Source organism: Orcinus orca, chromosome 13 (genome assembly GCF_937001465.1).
Source record: "Orcinus orca chromosome 13, mOrcOrc1.1, whole genome shotgun sequence".
NCBI classification, from domain to species: Eukaryota; Metazoa; Chordata; class Mammalia; order Artiodactyla; family Delphinidae; genus Orcinus; species Orcinus orca.
The window spans coordinates 53,254,304-53,269,983 of record NC_064571.1 but is presented as its reverse complement, the minus strand read 5'-3'; the positions used below and the strand labels follow the sequence as shown (position 1 = coordinate 53,269,983).

Below are 15,680 nucleotides of genomic sequence, written 5' to 3'. Positions count from 1 at the left end.
CGTCCCTCAGGACTGAGAGAAAGGGTCTTACCTGTTCGTTAGCTGCCTGGGCTCTGGGGGCTTGAAGAGGGAAACTCACATTTTCAAACGTGTTCAGTACTCAGCAGGACATTTTTCCTACGTCGTCTCACCCTCTCGGCCACTGTCATAGGTATGACCGTTATCCTCACTTTGCAGCGTAAGGACTGCAGCTCAGACAGGCGAAGTCCCCTGCCCTGGGCGCCAGCTAGGAAGTGGCAGAGCTGGGATCCATGCCCCCAGCTGACCCCAGAGCCTAAGCTCTTGCCACTGTGAACCTCTGAGTAGGAGGCAGCATCTATCTGTCAGCCCCCAGCACTGCGTGAATAGGTTCGGAGAAGAGTCCTGTAGCCAGTGGTCCGGGTGGCCTCTCCTCGCAGCCCCACTCCTCCGGTTTAGTTGGTGCTTCCCGGCCGATCCTTCGTGGTACTCTGTGAACCTGCCCCTCTTTTCCCTCTTGCGTGGGCACAGCGCTAGCTTCCAGGGCCTGACTTTGGACAGCAGATCCCTCCTGGCCATGTGATTTGGGGGCGTGTTTTCTCATCAGAGCCCCTGCCTGCCCCACAGTGCCTGGGGTCTCATTGAGTCTGCTGCACCCTTGTTGGCTGGCACCTGGCCCCAGAGTCCAGGGTGAGGTGTGGGCCTTGGGGAAGGTCGCTCAGCTGGTGCCTTTCTCCGGCAGATCTCCAGCGCCATGGAGCAGCTGCAGGAGGCCCTGAAAGTGTGCAAGGATGACGCCAACGCCCTCCACCTGCTGGCGCTCCTTTTCTCGGCCCAGAAACACTATCAGCATGCCCTGGACGTCATCAACATGGCCATCACGGAGTATCCTGAGAACTTCAAGTGAGTTCCCCATGGACACTGCTGGGCTGGCGGGCTGGTCAGTGCACACACTGAGCGTCAGGGTGGGGCGGGGACCTGTGGGGGCGGAGCCTGGCTCTGGCATTCTGTTCTGGCCAGGTGTGAGCAGAGGGCACACACCTGCTGTGTGGTGTGAGGGCAGCTCCACATAGCCTGTTGTTTGTATTCGGGAGACAGCCCTGGCTCTTGGTCTGCACCCTGCATTTGAGAGATTATTAGAACTGAAATCGGTTCACTTTAAAAGACAGGTCGCTTAGGGAACACTACACGTAGATAAAACAACCTGTGCAGACAAGGGATTAGTTACCTAATCCCAAATATAATACAGCAAGACCTACTGTGTAGAAGTTTATTTTTTACTTTTATACAAATACACGAAGGACAAAGGTCCTCCTCTTCCAGTACCAGTTACCTGGCTTTTTTCCAAGCTCCATTCTCACGCCTATCTGGCAGGGTCTGACGCACGGTCTGCTGCCAGCCATGTGTGTGCACATACGCGTGTATGAGTGTGCCTCTGTGTGTGTGCGTTTATTGTCGGTTACGCTTCGGTGGAAACAGAAACTGTCACGATGAGAGGGTTAGAATCCTAGAGTGGGGAGGGGTTGCCTCACCCGGCCCCTGGGTCAGAGTGCGTGTCACAGAAGAAACAAGAGGCTGGGCCAGGCATCAGACACTGTCCTTTTTCTGAGTGAAATCTTGCATGCAGGTGGAAACTGAACAGATGGGAGCAGAGCTGTCCTGTGGAAGCCAGGGAAGGGGGCCCACATGCTGGCCCCTCGGTGCCCCCAGCCCCGTGCAGGAGCCTCCCGTGCCCGCGTCTCCCATCTGACTGCACGAGTTGAGTGGGGGGTGGAAAATCCACCTGCCACGCAGCCCTGTGGAGTGACCCTAGGGTGTGACCGTGGCTCTTCGCAAATAAATCCGTACTTTTCCCCATGGATGAGACACCTGGATTAGCAGGAAAGGTCGCTGAGTCCATTACTGGTCAGGGATCACTGAACAATGTCATTGCTCTTCAACTGAAAGTGCATCCTGCTTCTCCAGCTGCGTCCTGCATGGGGAACAAGCTGCGTGTGGCTTCCGCTATTGCCACGGCAGTTAATTAAACCCCGGATCCAGTAAATATCACTGCAGCCAAACAAAAGTCAGCCTCCTTCGCCCTGACCTCAGCGTCCTCAGCAAGGTCTGTATTGCAGGCACTTAAAGGCCCCTGGTCTGGGTCTGTCTGCCACCCAGTGCCTCGCTGGGACCAGGTGGCTGAGACCTTGTAGAGGCTCTTCCTTTCTGCAGAGACTGCCTTAGTGTAGGAGAGGCTGGCAGGCTGGTGTCAGGGGTCTGGGAGGCCTGGCCCAGGGGGATGCTGCTGGGTGGAACAGACCCCTTTCCTCTTGCGCTTGTCCCCATGTGGGAGCCACAGCAAGTCCCTGGCTGTCACTTACCTGTGGTGCCTCCCGAAGCTTGCCCCTGCATCTTCTCAGCTGCTGAAAGACTGACATCTGTCCTGCCTCCAAGGACTATTGTGAGACTCAGACAAGAAAAGATCTCACAGTCAATTTACAACTGGTTTCAAGGACAGCAGTGGGGGTGGGTCTGGAAGATGGTCCACAGTGTAAGGCCGGGACCTGGGACCCGAGGGAGACGAGTGCCCTCAATGGGCCGGGAGTGGGGGGAGGGCGTCCTGCACGTGAGGGCAGGTGTTCAAGCTCCTTAGCTGCACAGGAGGTTGCCGTTCCTGGGGGGCAGACTCAAGACTCCAGGAGAAAAACCCAGCTTTCGTGGAGTTGACTCTTGAAAATCTTCCTGAATTCGGGGATTAGAAAGCAAAGCAAAGAGAATCTTGATTTCCAAGCTGTGGGATGACCTTTAGTTAATGGAGCTTGAGTTTAAAAAGGCAGAAACGTGATGAGGCAGAGACTGATGGGCCTGCGGGGACAGTGGGAACCTGGCACGGTGGGAACCAGACACCCGAGCAGCTTCCTGAAATCCTGAGGGCTTCCGACGGAGCCCTGGACACATGTGCTGGCCTGGCCGTTGCTGGCCAGTTTGCCGGGGGCCTCAAGGGGGCAGCAGGCTCCCTGTTTGCACCTGGGTTCCAAGCCAGGCCAGGCCTCAGAATGCAAGAGATCCCCACAGCAAGCTTGGAGATGCCTTTGCTGGTCCCTTCTCCAGTCCTGGGTTTGGGAGGCTCAGCCGGGAGGGTCACGGGGAACAGGCCACTGCTAAGCTTGGTCCCTGAAGCCATGGGCTCCGTGGGGCGCTGGTTTTAGGTAACAGATTCCTTGTGCTTTAGTCAGGCCGCTTGTAGGGGAGGTCGCCATAGTAACCAAACAACATTCCTGGGCTAATGATGGGAGCTTTCCAATAACCAGCCTGTCAGTCACTGCTCCCACCCCAGACCTGGCAGCCTGCCAGACGGGTTTTGAAAGCCCAGGCTCTTGGGCTGACAGAAAAGGAGCAAACTGGTTTGCCCTTCCCTTCCCCTCCCACCCCTCTTGGGTTTCTGGCTAGCCCAGCCCAGGTCCTGGGGGCCTTGGAAGGTCCTGGGGGGAGGGGTGTCGGAGCGCTAGGGAGCTCTCCCCACAGCAGGAGCTGTATGGCCCTCTTGACAAGCCAGAGCTCACCACTTGTAAGCAAATGGAACCAGTCACAGCATCTCCCCCAGAAAACCTGGGCTGTTTTGGAAAATGTTTGAGCTGAGAACTAGGCATTAGCTGGGGCCAGACCGTGACTGAATCCAGCCAAGGCCAAGTTGACCTCGAGGGTTACCCCTCTGATCTCTCCCTGGCCTGCCTCACCTTTTTCTCAGGTTGCATGTGATAAATTTCTAGTGGTGCATTCCACTGAGCAGAAGGGATCAGAGTCCTGGGGCTTCTGTTAATGTCTCTGACTTAAACCCCGCGTGTTTATTGGACGGTTCTTATTAGGGACTTGGAGTAGATCAAAGGGACGCTTAAAATACCAGCACTCCAGTGAGGGGGCTGGAATCAAAGGTATTAGCACAAACATAGTTTATCACTTTGCCAGGTTCATGAAACATTTTTGGCTGCCACATCCCCTGATGAGGACAGGAGCCGTGGGGTAAACTTGCAGGCCATGTGGTGGAGGGAAGTGTTAAACCAGGCGTAATCACTGGCACCGGCACACTCTTCCCCAAAGGTCAGTTCCTCATCGGCGAAGCTGGTCTGACATTCAGCATTTCCCTTTGCTGTTGGTTCTTTGGAGCCCTCCTGAAACCTCACTCCACGTGACACTGCGGTCAGAGAGTCTTCAGCTGACACTCCAACTAGGAGGGTAGATGATCTAGGTTACTTTGTTTGGGGAAGAATAAGGAAAGGAAGGAAGACAGATATTTGCAGGTTTCTCCAGAAGGAATTCTTTGTTTTAAAGCCATTTCAGCTCTTTGCTCCCTGATCCTCACGCCTATGAACATTTTCTGGTGGCAGGCACCGTGGCCTGGGGCCCTTGGCTTTCAGGCAAGAGTGGCCCAGCCTTTCTGCCCCTGGGAGAGGGCTCAGGAGGTGAATTCGTGCCCATGAGGTAGGGCTGGCCTCCCCTCTGCAGTGGGTGGTCTTCAGGTCCCCAGGTCTGCTCACTGGGCAGAGATTATAGACCAAGACCAAGGTGTTTGCTTCTTGGTGTCTTATACCTGGCTGGGAGCCAACTTTTGTTCGTCTAAGGACGTGCTTTCCGGAAGTTCTTCCTCCCCAAAATGGTTGTGGAATGGCTCTGTGTGGTTTGTGCTCATATCTTTCAAGGTCAAGAATTTGTGTTTGGAGAGTCACCTGGAGGTGACCCGTAGCTGAGGGAAGCTGGCCCAGCCATCGGTCAGCACAGATAAGGCCAGGGATGCCGTGGGCGCAGGCGGCTGTTCTGCGGGTGGGCCAGAGCTTCTGAAGCAACAAGGCGCTAACTCCTGGATGTGGAAGCTTATGGGCTGTCGATTTTAAACGTCGGATCACATTGAATGAATTCATTAAGAGGTAGAGGATCAGTGTGAACCTTAAAAGGCCGGGGGACATGAGTCAGTGTCATCCTCCAGAGCCAAGGAAAAATTACTGGTTTTTTAGGGCTAAGAAAAGCTGCCATAAGTGTCCCTTGCAAGTTAGGGATTAGTCTATGGGAAGGTAATAAAGATGGGCCTGACTGCGGCCCTCTCCCTTTTAGGGAGGTCCCTCCTGTTAGAGCTTTAAAATAATATCCTCAACGAGCAAGTGTGTGAGCTTAGCCAGTTAATTGCCCTGGTGGAGTCTCTCCTAGAGGCATGGCATTTAGAGGAGCCTGAGACCTGTGTCCTTCAGCACTTCCCTGGCCAGGGTGAGAGCCAGGTGATGACAGCCCTTGGAGGCGAGGGAGTGGCTGGTTCCTACTCATATACGGGCTGCCCCTCCCTTTCTCCCTGAGCCCCACCTCCAGGCCTTCAGACCTGTCCCTGCCAGTCCAGCCCCAAGGAGTACCTTACCTCGCCTTGCTTCCAAATTCTGCCCATCCTCAGAGACTCCCCTTGGGCTCCACTTTGCCTTGAAGCTCCTGTACTCAGAGCTGAACCACTCAACTGAGTGTCTGATTCTCTTCTTCTGTTTCGTTTCCTAATGGCCTTGGATGTGTTTCTTGAGCTTCCCCGAGAGTGTGGAAGCACCTTTGGGGCAGAGATTATGGCCTGTCCTCTGCCTCCCCTTCCTCCCTGTAGGGAACCCACAGCTGGACACCCAGCACACCACTAGACCCCCCGACGGGTAGACCGTAGGAGTTGTTTTGTTCGTTGTTCTGGAAGGAGGGAAGGGAACACATGGGGATGTTGGCTCTTACAGCCCTCAGAGCACTCTCGTACCCCTTAACCCTGTTGGGTCGTTGCTTTGGTTTGATTTGTTTACTTGGTCTTTACAACCCTCCTGCTCTAAAGGTAAAGACGCTAACGGGAGAGTTAGGGGGTCTCTCAAGGGCAGAAAGCTGATGAGTGGCAAAGCAGGGACTAGAACCCGAGGCAGCTGATTGACTGAACAGCCCTGGTACGCTTGAACCCCAAGTGCTTCAATAATAACAGAATAACAACACACCCGGTGCTTGCTCTGTGCCAGGCACTGCTCTAAGCACTTTCCGTGCGTTAACTCATCTAATCCCCTCAGCAGCTGTGGGAGGTGTAGGAACTGTTGTTACTCCCACTTTCCAGATGAGGAAACAGAGGCACAGAGGGCTTAAGTAAGCAGCTGTACATAATAGGGGCTAGGTGAGTAGTAATGACAGGTCATACGTGGACTGGTGGACTGAACCGTTTATGAAGTGCTAGGCCTTTTATGTGCATTGTTTCCTCATAACAGCCCCCAGGGTGTAGTGATACCGTCATTCCCATTTTCCAGATAAGAAACTGAAGCTCTGAGAAGTTGAAATGACTGGCCAGAGGGTACATGGCTACAAGAAGGGCAGCTGGGATTTGAACTTGGGTCATCAGACTTGGGTCCCGTTTTCCGGGACAAGCCCCACTTCCTGTAGAAGCCCACGCTGCATGCAGGCTCTGGCCTCCTGGCTGAGGAGTTAGACTTTCCAGAGGCGTGGCCGCCTGACTCAGAGAATAGCCTGCTTTTTCCACTCAATTATGTGTTTTCTATAAAAATAGAACTCTTCATTAAAACAATGCAGCACAGCCATCAGCTGGAATTACTAATTACCGTCCTTTAAAGAGATAATACCCCTTTTGTGCATTCACCATGCTTGCCGCCACCCTCTCCTCCACGACAGAGGGCCAGGAGCCAGAAACCAGGGCCCCGGAACGCACACGTGGGGCAGTGGGACCAGAGGAGAGAGCTTCTGCAGGAGGCTCTGCAGCTTTGGTTCCTGGTCATGGGGACCCCACAGCTTTCCAGGCCTCCGTGAGTCCTTGTGACTCAGCTTTCTTCTTCTGTTATCCAACAAAGATTTGTTGAGTGACATTAGGTGAGGCACTGGGGGGACGGAGATAAGAAAGACGTGGTTCTGCCCCGAGCGTAGGGTCTGGTAGGAAAGACCGGTAATGATGGAGCGGTCTCAGGATGAGGGCTGACCTTTCTGAGGGGTGGCTGTGCACCGGGGCTGGCTGCCTTGACAGTTTCTGTTGCCCTTAGTCCTCCCAACAGCCCTGCTTGGTGGTGCCGTTACTGTCCCTATTTGACCAACATCCGGTAGAGCTCAGAGAGGTGAAGGCACCTGCTAGGAAGCAGCGGGACCTGGGTGTACCTGCATTGCCTGATGCCAAAGGCCATGTTTCAGCACGACCTCCTCCTGTTTGCTGGGGAGTGAGTCAGGGGCCAGAGGTGCTTCCCTCAGGTACGCAGCAGGTATCGTGTTCAAGTGTTTACTGCACATGCTGAGTAAATTTTATAGGGAACTTCTTTCAAGGAACGTGGAAGTAAAAACGTGGGCCCGTTGTGCGTGCCTCCCACACAGCCCATGTCCCTCCCTGCAGCCAGCTCTGCTCTGCCAGCATCCCCCTGCCACCGAGAGTGGGGTGCTGGGGTGAGCAGCAGGGAGGGAACGCCGGGGAAGATGGTTGGAGGCCCTGGGTGAGGGGGATGGACGAGATGACCTCTGACCCCAGGACAGTGCTGGCTTAGCCAGAGCTGCTGTCACAAAAATATCCCCCGTTTACAAAATAATTCTTTTTTAAAAAAAAAGGTTTTGGAAAGGCTCATGCTCACCCAGTTCTGAGGAGGCCCACCCTGAGATGGTTCCTCTTCACGGCAGTGGAAAGAAATGATTTGTCTTAGCCTCAAATGGGAATAGCTCCAAGTCTTAATCCTTTTGACAAATAATTAGCAGGCTGATCCTGGCCCAGGAGTTCAAGCCAGGCAGGGCCTGGGAGGAGAGAGAGGAGGCGGGTGCTAGGCCCACCCGAGCTTTCCCCTGGGAACCTCCATCATCAGCCCTTGGCCAGAGCTATCACGAAGTTTGGCAAAGCCAGTGACCTGTGGCGACACCCAGAGACGCTGACCTCGCTGGTGTCTCTCTTCTCCCACTGGAGGAGGGCTGGCCCAGATGCAGACAGACAGACTGACTGACTGCAGGGCTGAGATCGTTCACGGTTCAGCAGGGGCTGGCTCTGTTCAGGTGTGATGGGCACCTGTCTTTGGCCCCAGGTGCTGACCCATATAGGTGACTCGGAAGGTGGCCGGCGAGGGCTGCTAAGGCTCCAGTGGCCGTGAGGGAGGGCGTTCGCTCTTAGAGGGTGGGCCCGTGGCTACACTGGGCCTCCTTGCTAGGAACAGGGTGCACATGCCTCAGCCTTTGGAGTGCACAGAGTGCCAGGACCCGGGACTCTCCTCCCCGCAGCCCAGCAGCCTCACCCCTGCAGCGGGGACAGAGGGCATGGCGTTTACACTGACGCTTGCTCCTTCGCCTTCCCCAGAGAGAACTCTCACCTTTCACATCTGCCTTCAGATGCAATGGTGGCGCTGCAAAGGCGTTCGGCCTTAAAAGACCTCAGTGTTTATTCTGCAGCTTAAAAAACAGGAAGGTGCTTGCAAGACAAGGCCACAGCCGGCCGAGGTTCGTTCACCCCGACCGGGTTGGCTGTGGCTCTGTCCCTCCCTTCTGATCCTCTTCCTTTCTCATGCCCATCTTTGGTCCCAGGAACCACCTGGAGCCAAAGGTGCCACCTGCCTTGCTGAACAGGCCATGAAGCTCTGGGGTTTTCTGAGAGCCTTCAGAGACACCTGGCCTGGACACTGCTTTGGGGGGTCTGCTAGGCCTGCATTTTTAAAGGAATCCCTTCCCTGAGCCTTGGGCAGGCCTGTGCTTAAGGACTTAGTACAGCTGTAGGTTTCTCAGCTGCTGCTTCTGGGTCATCACAGTTCATCCTGCAGGAGTCCCTGGGGCAGACAGGGCAAGAGACTCCACTCCTATTTCACAGGTTTGGAACCTGTGACATGCCCAGCTGGGTAGCAGCAAAGCTGGGACTTTGGCTCAGGTTTCTCACTCCTGGGCCAGTGTCTGTCTACCGAGTGACGTTACAGTGCAGGGTTAGGACAGCAATGTGGCCATTCCTCTTCCGGAATGGCTTTTGTCAGGTCGTTGGAGGGCTGCAAGATTCCGATACCCCAGCCTTCCTGTCTCAGAGACTCTCCTCAGTTGTGCTGTTGGCTCTGCCTGGGTGACTGTCCTCTGGGATGAAGACCCCCAGTCACATGGAGCCAGACGCTTTCATGTCACGTCCAGAACTCCCTGTTCCTCCCCAGGCCTCAGGAAGCTTTGCTTCTGGACAGCTTAAAGTGGAATCAGCCAGCACTTTGCTTGTGGGCTGCGTGAGTCCAGCCCTCTCTGCAGTTCTGAGACATCAGTGAGCAGATTCCTCGCCTGCCTCCTAGCCAGGAGCCAGCAGCGGGACGTGGGGCTGTCACAAGCCGGCTCTGATTCAACATGGGTTGCGAGACGCAGAGCGTGGCTGGAGGGTTGTAACAACACGCATTTTCATAGTGTTAAGCTAAGCGGACACCATGTGCTCAGCTCTGTGCCAGGCACTGGGGAGGCAAGGAGGGCACTGACATAGAGGGAGGCAGGGTCCTGTCCTGCAGGCAGTCGTCATCCAGGTGGGGACATGCGGCAGGACACGGGATGAGATAAATGGTAGTTTTGCCATCTATAGGCAGGACTGGCTGCAGACTGTTTCTAGAGTATTTGAATTTTTCAATGCTTGATATGAGTTTATCTTCATTGTTAAAAGCATAAGCCTATGTGGCAAAAAAAAAAAGTGTGTGTACACACACACACACACATACATACATACATACATACATACATACATACATATATGAGAGAGAGTAATTAAGTGCTAACTGAAGATTGTCCTGAGCGTTCAGAGAAGGGCAGGGGTGGCCACGCTTCTTGGAGGAGGACTGGAACCGTTGGATTAAAATTGTGGGTTTTTTTTTAAGTCTCAGAATCCTTTCTTCCGATGACATTTTAGACTCATTCAGCATATAAAACAGGTATGCCAGGGGCTGGGCTGTTTGCAGGGGGCGGGGAGCCCGGGCTTGCCCCCACTGTTCCCCAGCCCTCACTGCAGCGGCCTCCGCACGGCCCCATCCACGAAGCACGGTGCTCTGATGAGGCTTTGGCCTGTTGGTGTGGACCCCAGCAGCCACAGTGGCATCTAGCGCACTGCCAGCCTCCTCGTACCGTTGTGTGAAGAACTGGGCCACCCATCCCGGCAGATGGGATAGAGAGGGAGACCTGTGCTCCAGCAAGACCAGTGGTTTGGTTGTCTCAGAAGAGTGGCAAGGAGTGGGGTTGTTTGCTGATCCCCGTTGCCAGGCGGAAAGAGTTCAGTGGTGACTTAGAGGCGTGGCCACTGTGTGTGGATGACTAAGTCCCTATGATGTCGTAAAGGCCGTGGGGGTTGGGGCGGGGTGCAGCCCCCATGGGGACGCACAGAAGGTCAGAGGGTGACATCTGGTTAGGAGTTGGCCAGATGTCAGAGAGGAAGGGTGAGCCCCAGCAGGGGCGACAGTGTGAAACAAAGCCTGTCCTGCACGGCAGGGAGCCGCTTATACCCTGTGAGCAGCCCACAGGTACCCAAGGTCACGGGGAGAGGTGGCAGGAATGGAAGGTGGCACGGACAGTCGGGGCAGGGCCCCTTGCTGAGGAGGACGGTTCTGGCAGCGCTGAACTGCGAGGCCAAGGAAATCTCAGGAGCTAATCTGGAGCCTCCCAGGATCTGGGAGTGAGGGATCCAACCGCAGTGTGACTGTCGGAGTGCTTGCCCCAGCCCAGAAAGGATGTGGTTGGGTTGAGAAATTCCGCTCTGGGTCACTCATGCTAATGGAATGTCAGGGTCTGCGTTGGTAGAAGTCACTGTAATGCCAGCTCAGCATTCAGCCGCTTCTGTTCCGGGCACACAGTGTGGCCAGGTCTGCCACGGACCCCCGCTGGCTCTCAGGGGCGCAGGCAGCAGTAGGGGGAAGGGACGGGGCGGAGAGGGCCGAGCTGCAGAGGAGGCCTGTCTGGCGGGATTTGGGAGCAGGGGAATGCTGCAGGGCTGGTCTGCCCAGGGACGGCTCCCAGTGGCCCTGCCCAGGGGAGGTGCAGCCTTGGAGTGGACAAAGCCTGGGTGACCCGACCCTCCAGGGGGAGGAGCTTTCACTTGCACCAACACCTGTTCCAGCCGCAGGCCCTCCTCCTCCCCCATGCTTCTCTTCCCTCCCCCAGCTCCCAACTGTATCTCACCCCACCCTCCTCTTCATCAAACACCAGCCCTGGCAAGACCCCTCATCTGTTCTTTCCTTGCACTGAGTCTGATCCAAAAATACAGCCCTGGATTCTCTGGGCAATTTGTCATTTTTAGCACTGATTGTCACCTTGAAGGCAGAAATTATGTCTTCTATTTCACGTTCCTAAAGCAGAGGCTCCTAAAACTTGTGGAGTGTCGGACCTTTTGAGAGTCCGGGAGAGGGGAGTGGGGATGGCAAGACCAGGGTCCCCAGCAGCTCCCACAGGAGTACTGAGACCACGTTCCTCACCAGGCCCGTGCAGTCTGCACTGCGGGGAACACACTTTCTGCCCTCTGGACCTCGTAGGCCTGCCGGGCGATTCGTTAGTAAATGTTCTAAGGAGGGTGCAGGGCATCCTGAGAATCTGGGAGGGCTTCCTGGGGGAGGTGGGATTTACAGTTGAGCATGGGGGAAGGGATGAAAAAGGAGAGGAGATGCCATGTGGTGGTGGGGACAACCCTGTGAGCAGGGGCAGAGAGGGACATGGATTTTTGAGGGAAAGTGAGGAAGAAAAATAATACTTGCCCAGAACCCAAACCCTCTCCACCGAAAAGGGGCAAATTCCACCCTTTTAATTCTCTGCCAACAAGTCACAATCTGAGAAAAACAAGGTGTGAGAAGAAAGGAATGGAGTGAAGCCATCCAAGTCCTTTGTGAGGCTGGAGGCCCAGGACTCAGTGCAAGCAGGGGAGGCCAGGGCCCTGACTGAGGGGGAAGGTCAGAGGGAGAAGCCCCCAGTTGGAGGCCTGGCCTCCCAGTGTGGGGCCTGCTCTCTGCTGCAGCCTCGGTCACGGGGGCGCACCCTGTCTCCAACGCAGGACTCGGCTTCTGTGATCCGCGAGGGCCCGTGTGCCACCCTCAGGTGGGCCGGCAGCACCACCAGGCAGCAGTCAGATTCAGGGCCTGACACTCGGGTCTGCCCAAAAGCAGTGCCGTGAACGGAAGGGCGTCACTGCTCACCACCCACAGAGAACCAGGAGTCGCAGCCTTGTTTGGGCCTCAGTGGCTCGGCCAGGTTCTCCGCAGGCTGGTGCGCGTCAGTGTGGCTGGCAGTACCCGTGGTAAAAAGATGGCAGTACTTCCGTATGTGTGGGTAAACAGCCACTGCCTTGACCCTCCCCAGGACCCCAGGCTCCCCAGCAGTTAAAGATCTATCGCTTGGCACCACAGGGCATCCAGGCCCCATCCTGGTCCTGCTGAGCCAGTGTTCTCCCGATCTGTCTGTGTCCTGGGCAGAGGGAGGCAGCCAGCCAGCCCTGCGTCCTGCCTCCCGGTGGGCCAGCACTTTCTCTCTCTTCCCAGGCCCTCTCAGGGCCACATCCCCACTGCTTTTACCCCAGAGGACTTCAGGGTTGGGGGTTGAGAGAGATTCTCAGCGGTGACGGAATAAGACTTCACGTCACTTTCATCCTATTGAACGTATAAGGAGGGCTGGCAATTTGGGGCTATCCAGGGAAGCATCCTTCCACAGAGTACAACCTGACCCTCCTCAGGTGTACAGGGTCAGGATACAGTTTGCATTCAATTAGGAGATGTTGCCTGCTGGCGAGGCGGAAAGCAGAGCCCTGTGCCCTTCTGTGACCTTTTCACCAGCCCCTTGCTCAGCCTCATTCCTTGAGTCGAAGTTTGCTTCTGGGTCTGTCTCTTATATAAAGCCCCGTCGTGGGCCTGGTGGGCCATATAAGTAAAAAGATAGGCACGTGTTCAGTGAGGATGCTGCGGAGCCGAGGGTGTGGAGGGAGAGGAGGGGCAGAGAAAGCAAGGCCGTAACCACCCTGGACAGTGCTTCAGAGGCTGGCCGGGCTAGTACACCATCGGGACAAGCGTGAGCGACAGGGACACTGGTGAATGCAGAAGAGTGCTCTGCGCTTTGGCAGAGAGGATGGAGAAACTGAGGCACAGAGAGAACACGTGGTCCAGGGATACAGCTGAGGCCATTGTTCTTGTGGGCACTGTACCTTCTAAGGGCTGGGGAGGTGGGCAGAATCCCTCGGGGTTCCACCCTGGGAGGAAAGCCAGGGGAAGGGGGCCCCCTCAGGCATTCTCACTGCCGTGCTGTCTCCCCACAGCCTGATGTTCACCAAGGTGAAGCTGGAGCAGATACTGAAAGGCCCAGAGGAAGCCCTTGTGACCTGCAGACAGATGCTGCGGCTGTGGCAGACCCTGTACAGCTTCTCCCAGCTGGGGTGAGTGGCGGGTCCCTCCAGATGGAGTTGGGAGGCGGTGGTTGCCAAGGCAACAGCACACAGCTGAGTGCCCATGATGCCTGGTGGGTGGAGGTGGTGAGGATGTTTGAATGAGGGAATGGGACTTACTGCTTCTGGGGCCTTTTACATCCCTGCTCTAATTTTAACCTTTTGACAATCCTCGATGAAGGACAGAAAGAGGCTGTTTAGGAAACTAAAGTTCAGAGGGGTAAGAGGGAAGAGAAATCATTATTAAGCATCTCCCCCATCAGCTGCTTTTATCTTATCCACTGTCAGATGTTACCTCACCCCAGGGGGTAAACTGGGACTCAGAGACCTTATATAACATGCCAGAGCCGCTCCTGTAAATGGTAGCGGTGGAGCTGGAACCTGGCTCTCCGGAGCCCCAGCCTATGGAGCCTGTCACTTCTTTCCTGGTTCCATTTGGAAGCTGGGAGAGGAGGGGAGGAGGAAGCTGAGTGCTAAAAGGGCCCCCCACTCCTCCCCACTCACCCACTGACCCCACACATCCCATCTCCTTCTCCAGTTCCCAGCCCAAGCTCTGGGATTCTCCTGGGCCAGAGCAGGGCACTCTTGTCCAGGCTGAATCTGCAGAAAGTCTTTGCTCAGACCTGCTGGGACACCTGGGCTCAGCCTATACAGCCCAAAGCAGAAATGGGCCTCATTTCCAAGTGGGGCAGTGCACTGCCCCTTCTGGGTCCCTGGTACCACCTCCTCCCCTTGTCTGGCTGTGTCATCTCCTCAAGGGACCCCACTCTGGTAGGTATATGTATTTTCACAGGGACCCTGGCAGCCCAGCAGCCTCTTAGAATCCCCAGAGGAATATCTCTAAAGGTGCAATTTACAGAGGAGGCCTCAGGATAATCTGATGGAATAAAATGCTTGGGCAGGGTAGGGTCGGCCCTCTCTCTGCAGGCCTTTGGGCTTGGGAGATTCCAGGGCCCAACAGGACCGGTGGGTGGAAGCTGCCAGCAGGCGGCTCTGGGGTGAGGGACTTTTCAGAAAGGACATGGGGAACCACCTGGCAGCTGGGTGCTGTGAGGGTGAGGGCCAGACTCTGGTGTGAGGGGGGCCCACATTTGGATGCCCCTCGCTCTGCCACTCACTGGCTGTGACAGGTCCCGCAGGTGCACAGCCTGGCTCCCCTTGCAGAGAGGAGCTGTCGCCAGAGCTGGCAGAGAGCGCCTCTTAGCCGGTGGCCAGTTGCCTGCTCATCCAGGCGATCATGATGGGGCCCCTCTGAGCTGCAGCCTCATCTCCAGCGTGTAGGGCTTAGCCTGGGCCACCCCTGCGGGAGCAGCAGAGCTGTGAAGCTGTCAGGTGCTCTCCAGGATGGGGCGGTCGGGTTTGCCTCGGGGTCTTTTCAAGTCACCACCTGCAGCCTCATCTCTGGGGAACTCCCCGGCAAACGGCCCCTGGCCCCACCAACCCAGGGTGGAGCAGAGCTCAGCCCTGCCAGCTACCTGCAGGCAAATTGTTGGAACCAAAGGATTGGATCCAGTCCCCTCCTGGCTTGCCCAAGAAGAGTAAGCATTCTTTCTGAACCTGGAGCCGCAGAGCAGAAACTAGGGCTTGTAAAATCTGGGCTCGGGCAATCAAGGATCGAGGCCAGAATCCACAGCCTGAAGGTCTGGCCTGCCCCGCCCCACCCTGCTGGCTCCACCTCCGCTCTGCTCCCTGGCCGCCTTCCTCTGCTCTGCCTGGCGCCAGCCCGCCCCTCCAGGAGGCTCCAGTGCCCGGCCTCTGATGGCCCAGCACAGCCCTCTCTCCATCTGGGTCTTTGTTAAACGCTCAACTTAGACTGTCTCCTTCCATCTGGCTGTCAGGTTCTTCAGGGTAGGGGCCTAGGACCAGGAGGCAAGAGGTCCCCAAGATGAGCTGTTTCTGGAGCCCTAGGAGAGCCCGCTTCAGGACGAGGAGCTGTGTCTGTGCATCCGCTCCAGGCCAGCACAGGCTGGGCACCTGCCCACGTTCTCATTTAGTCCTCACAACGACCTCGTGAGGTGGACATTCTCATGCTCATTAACTGCACAAAATAACTGTGATCATCTCAAGAAGAGAGGGCTAAGATCTAGAAAGGTTAAGCAGCTTTGCCGAGGCTCACATAGCTACGGAGGGCAGCCCCGTGGCTTTCCCCCAGTGTCCCTGGCTCTTTTGCCCTGCACTCAGGTGCCTCCCGGGAATGAGAAGTGGGTGTGAGAGGTGGGAACCAGCCTGACCAACTGTGTTTCTGTGGATGGTTTCCTCTAATGCCCACAAAGATGGCTGTGCACCCAAAGAACCAAGTTCAACGTGAACCGGAGTTAGGATGGCAAGGATACCCCGGCTCTGGCGTTATTTGTGGGACCATCGTCTTGGT

General features: G+C 56.0%; 1 protein-coding gene across 3 annotated transcripts in view; it reads left to right on the top strand.

Moving 5' to 3' along the window:
* TTC7A (tetratricopeptide repeat domain 7A) overlaps positions 1-15,680 on the top strand; it is a 123,500-nt gene that overhangs the window by 84,394 nt on the left and 23,426 nt on the right. For all 3 annotated transcript variants that reach the window (XM_033419124.2, XM_004264981.4, XM_049696372.1), the window contains 2 exons: positions 701-861; positions 13,184-13,300. In XM_033419124.2, coding sequence (XP_033275015.1) covers positions 701-861; positions 13,184-13,300 — 278 coding nt within the window. The remainder of the gene's footprint in view (positions 1-700; positions 862-13,183; positions 13,301-15,680) is intronic.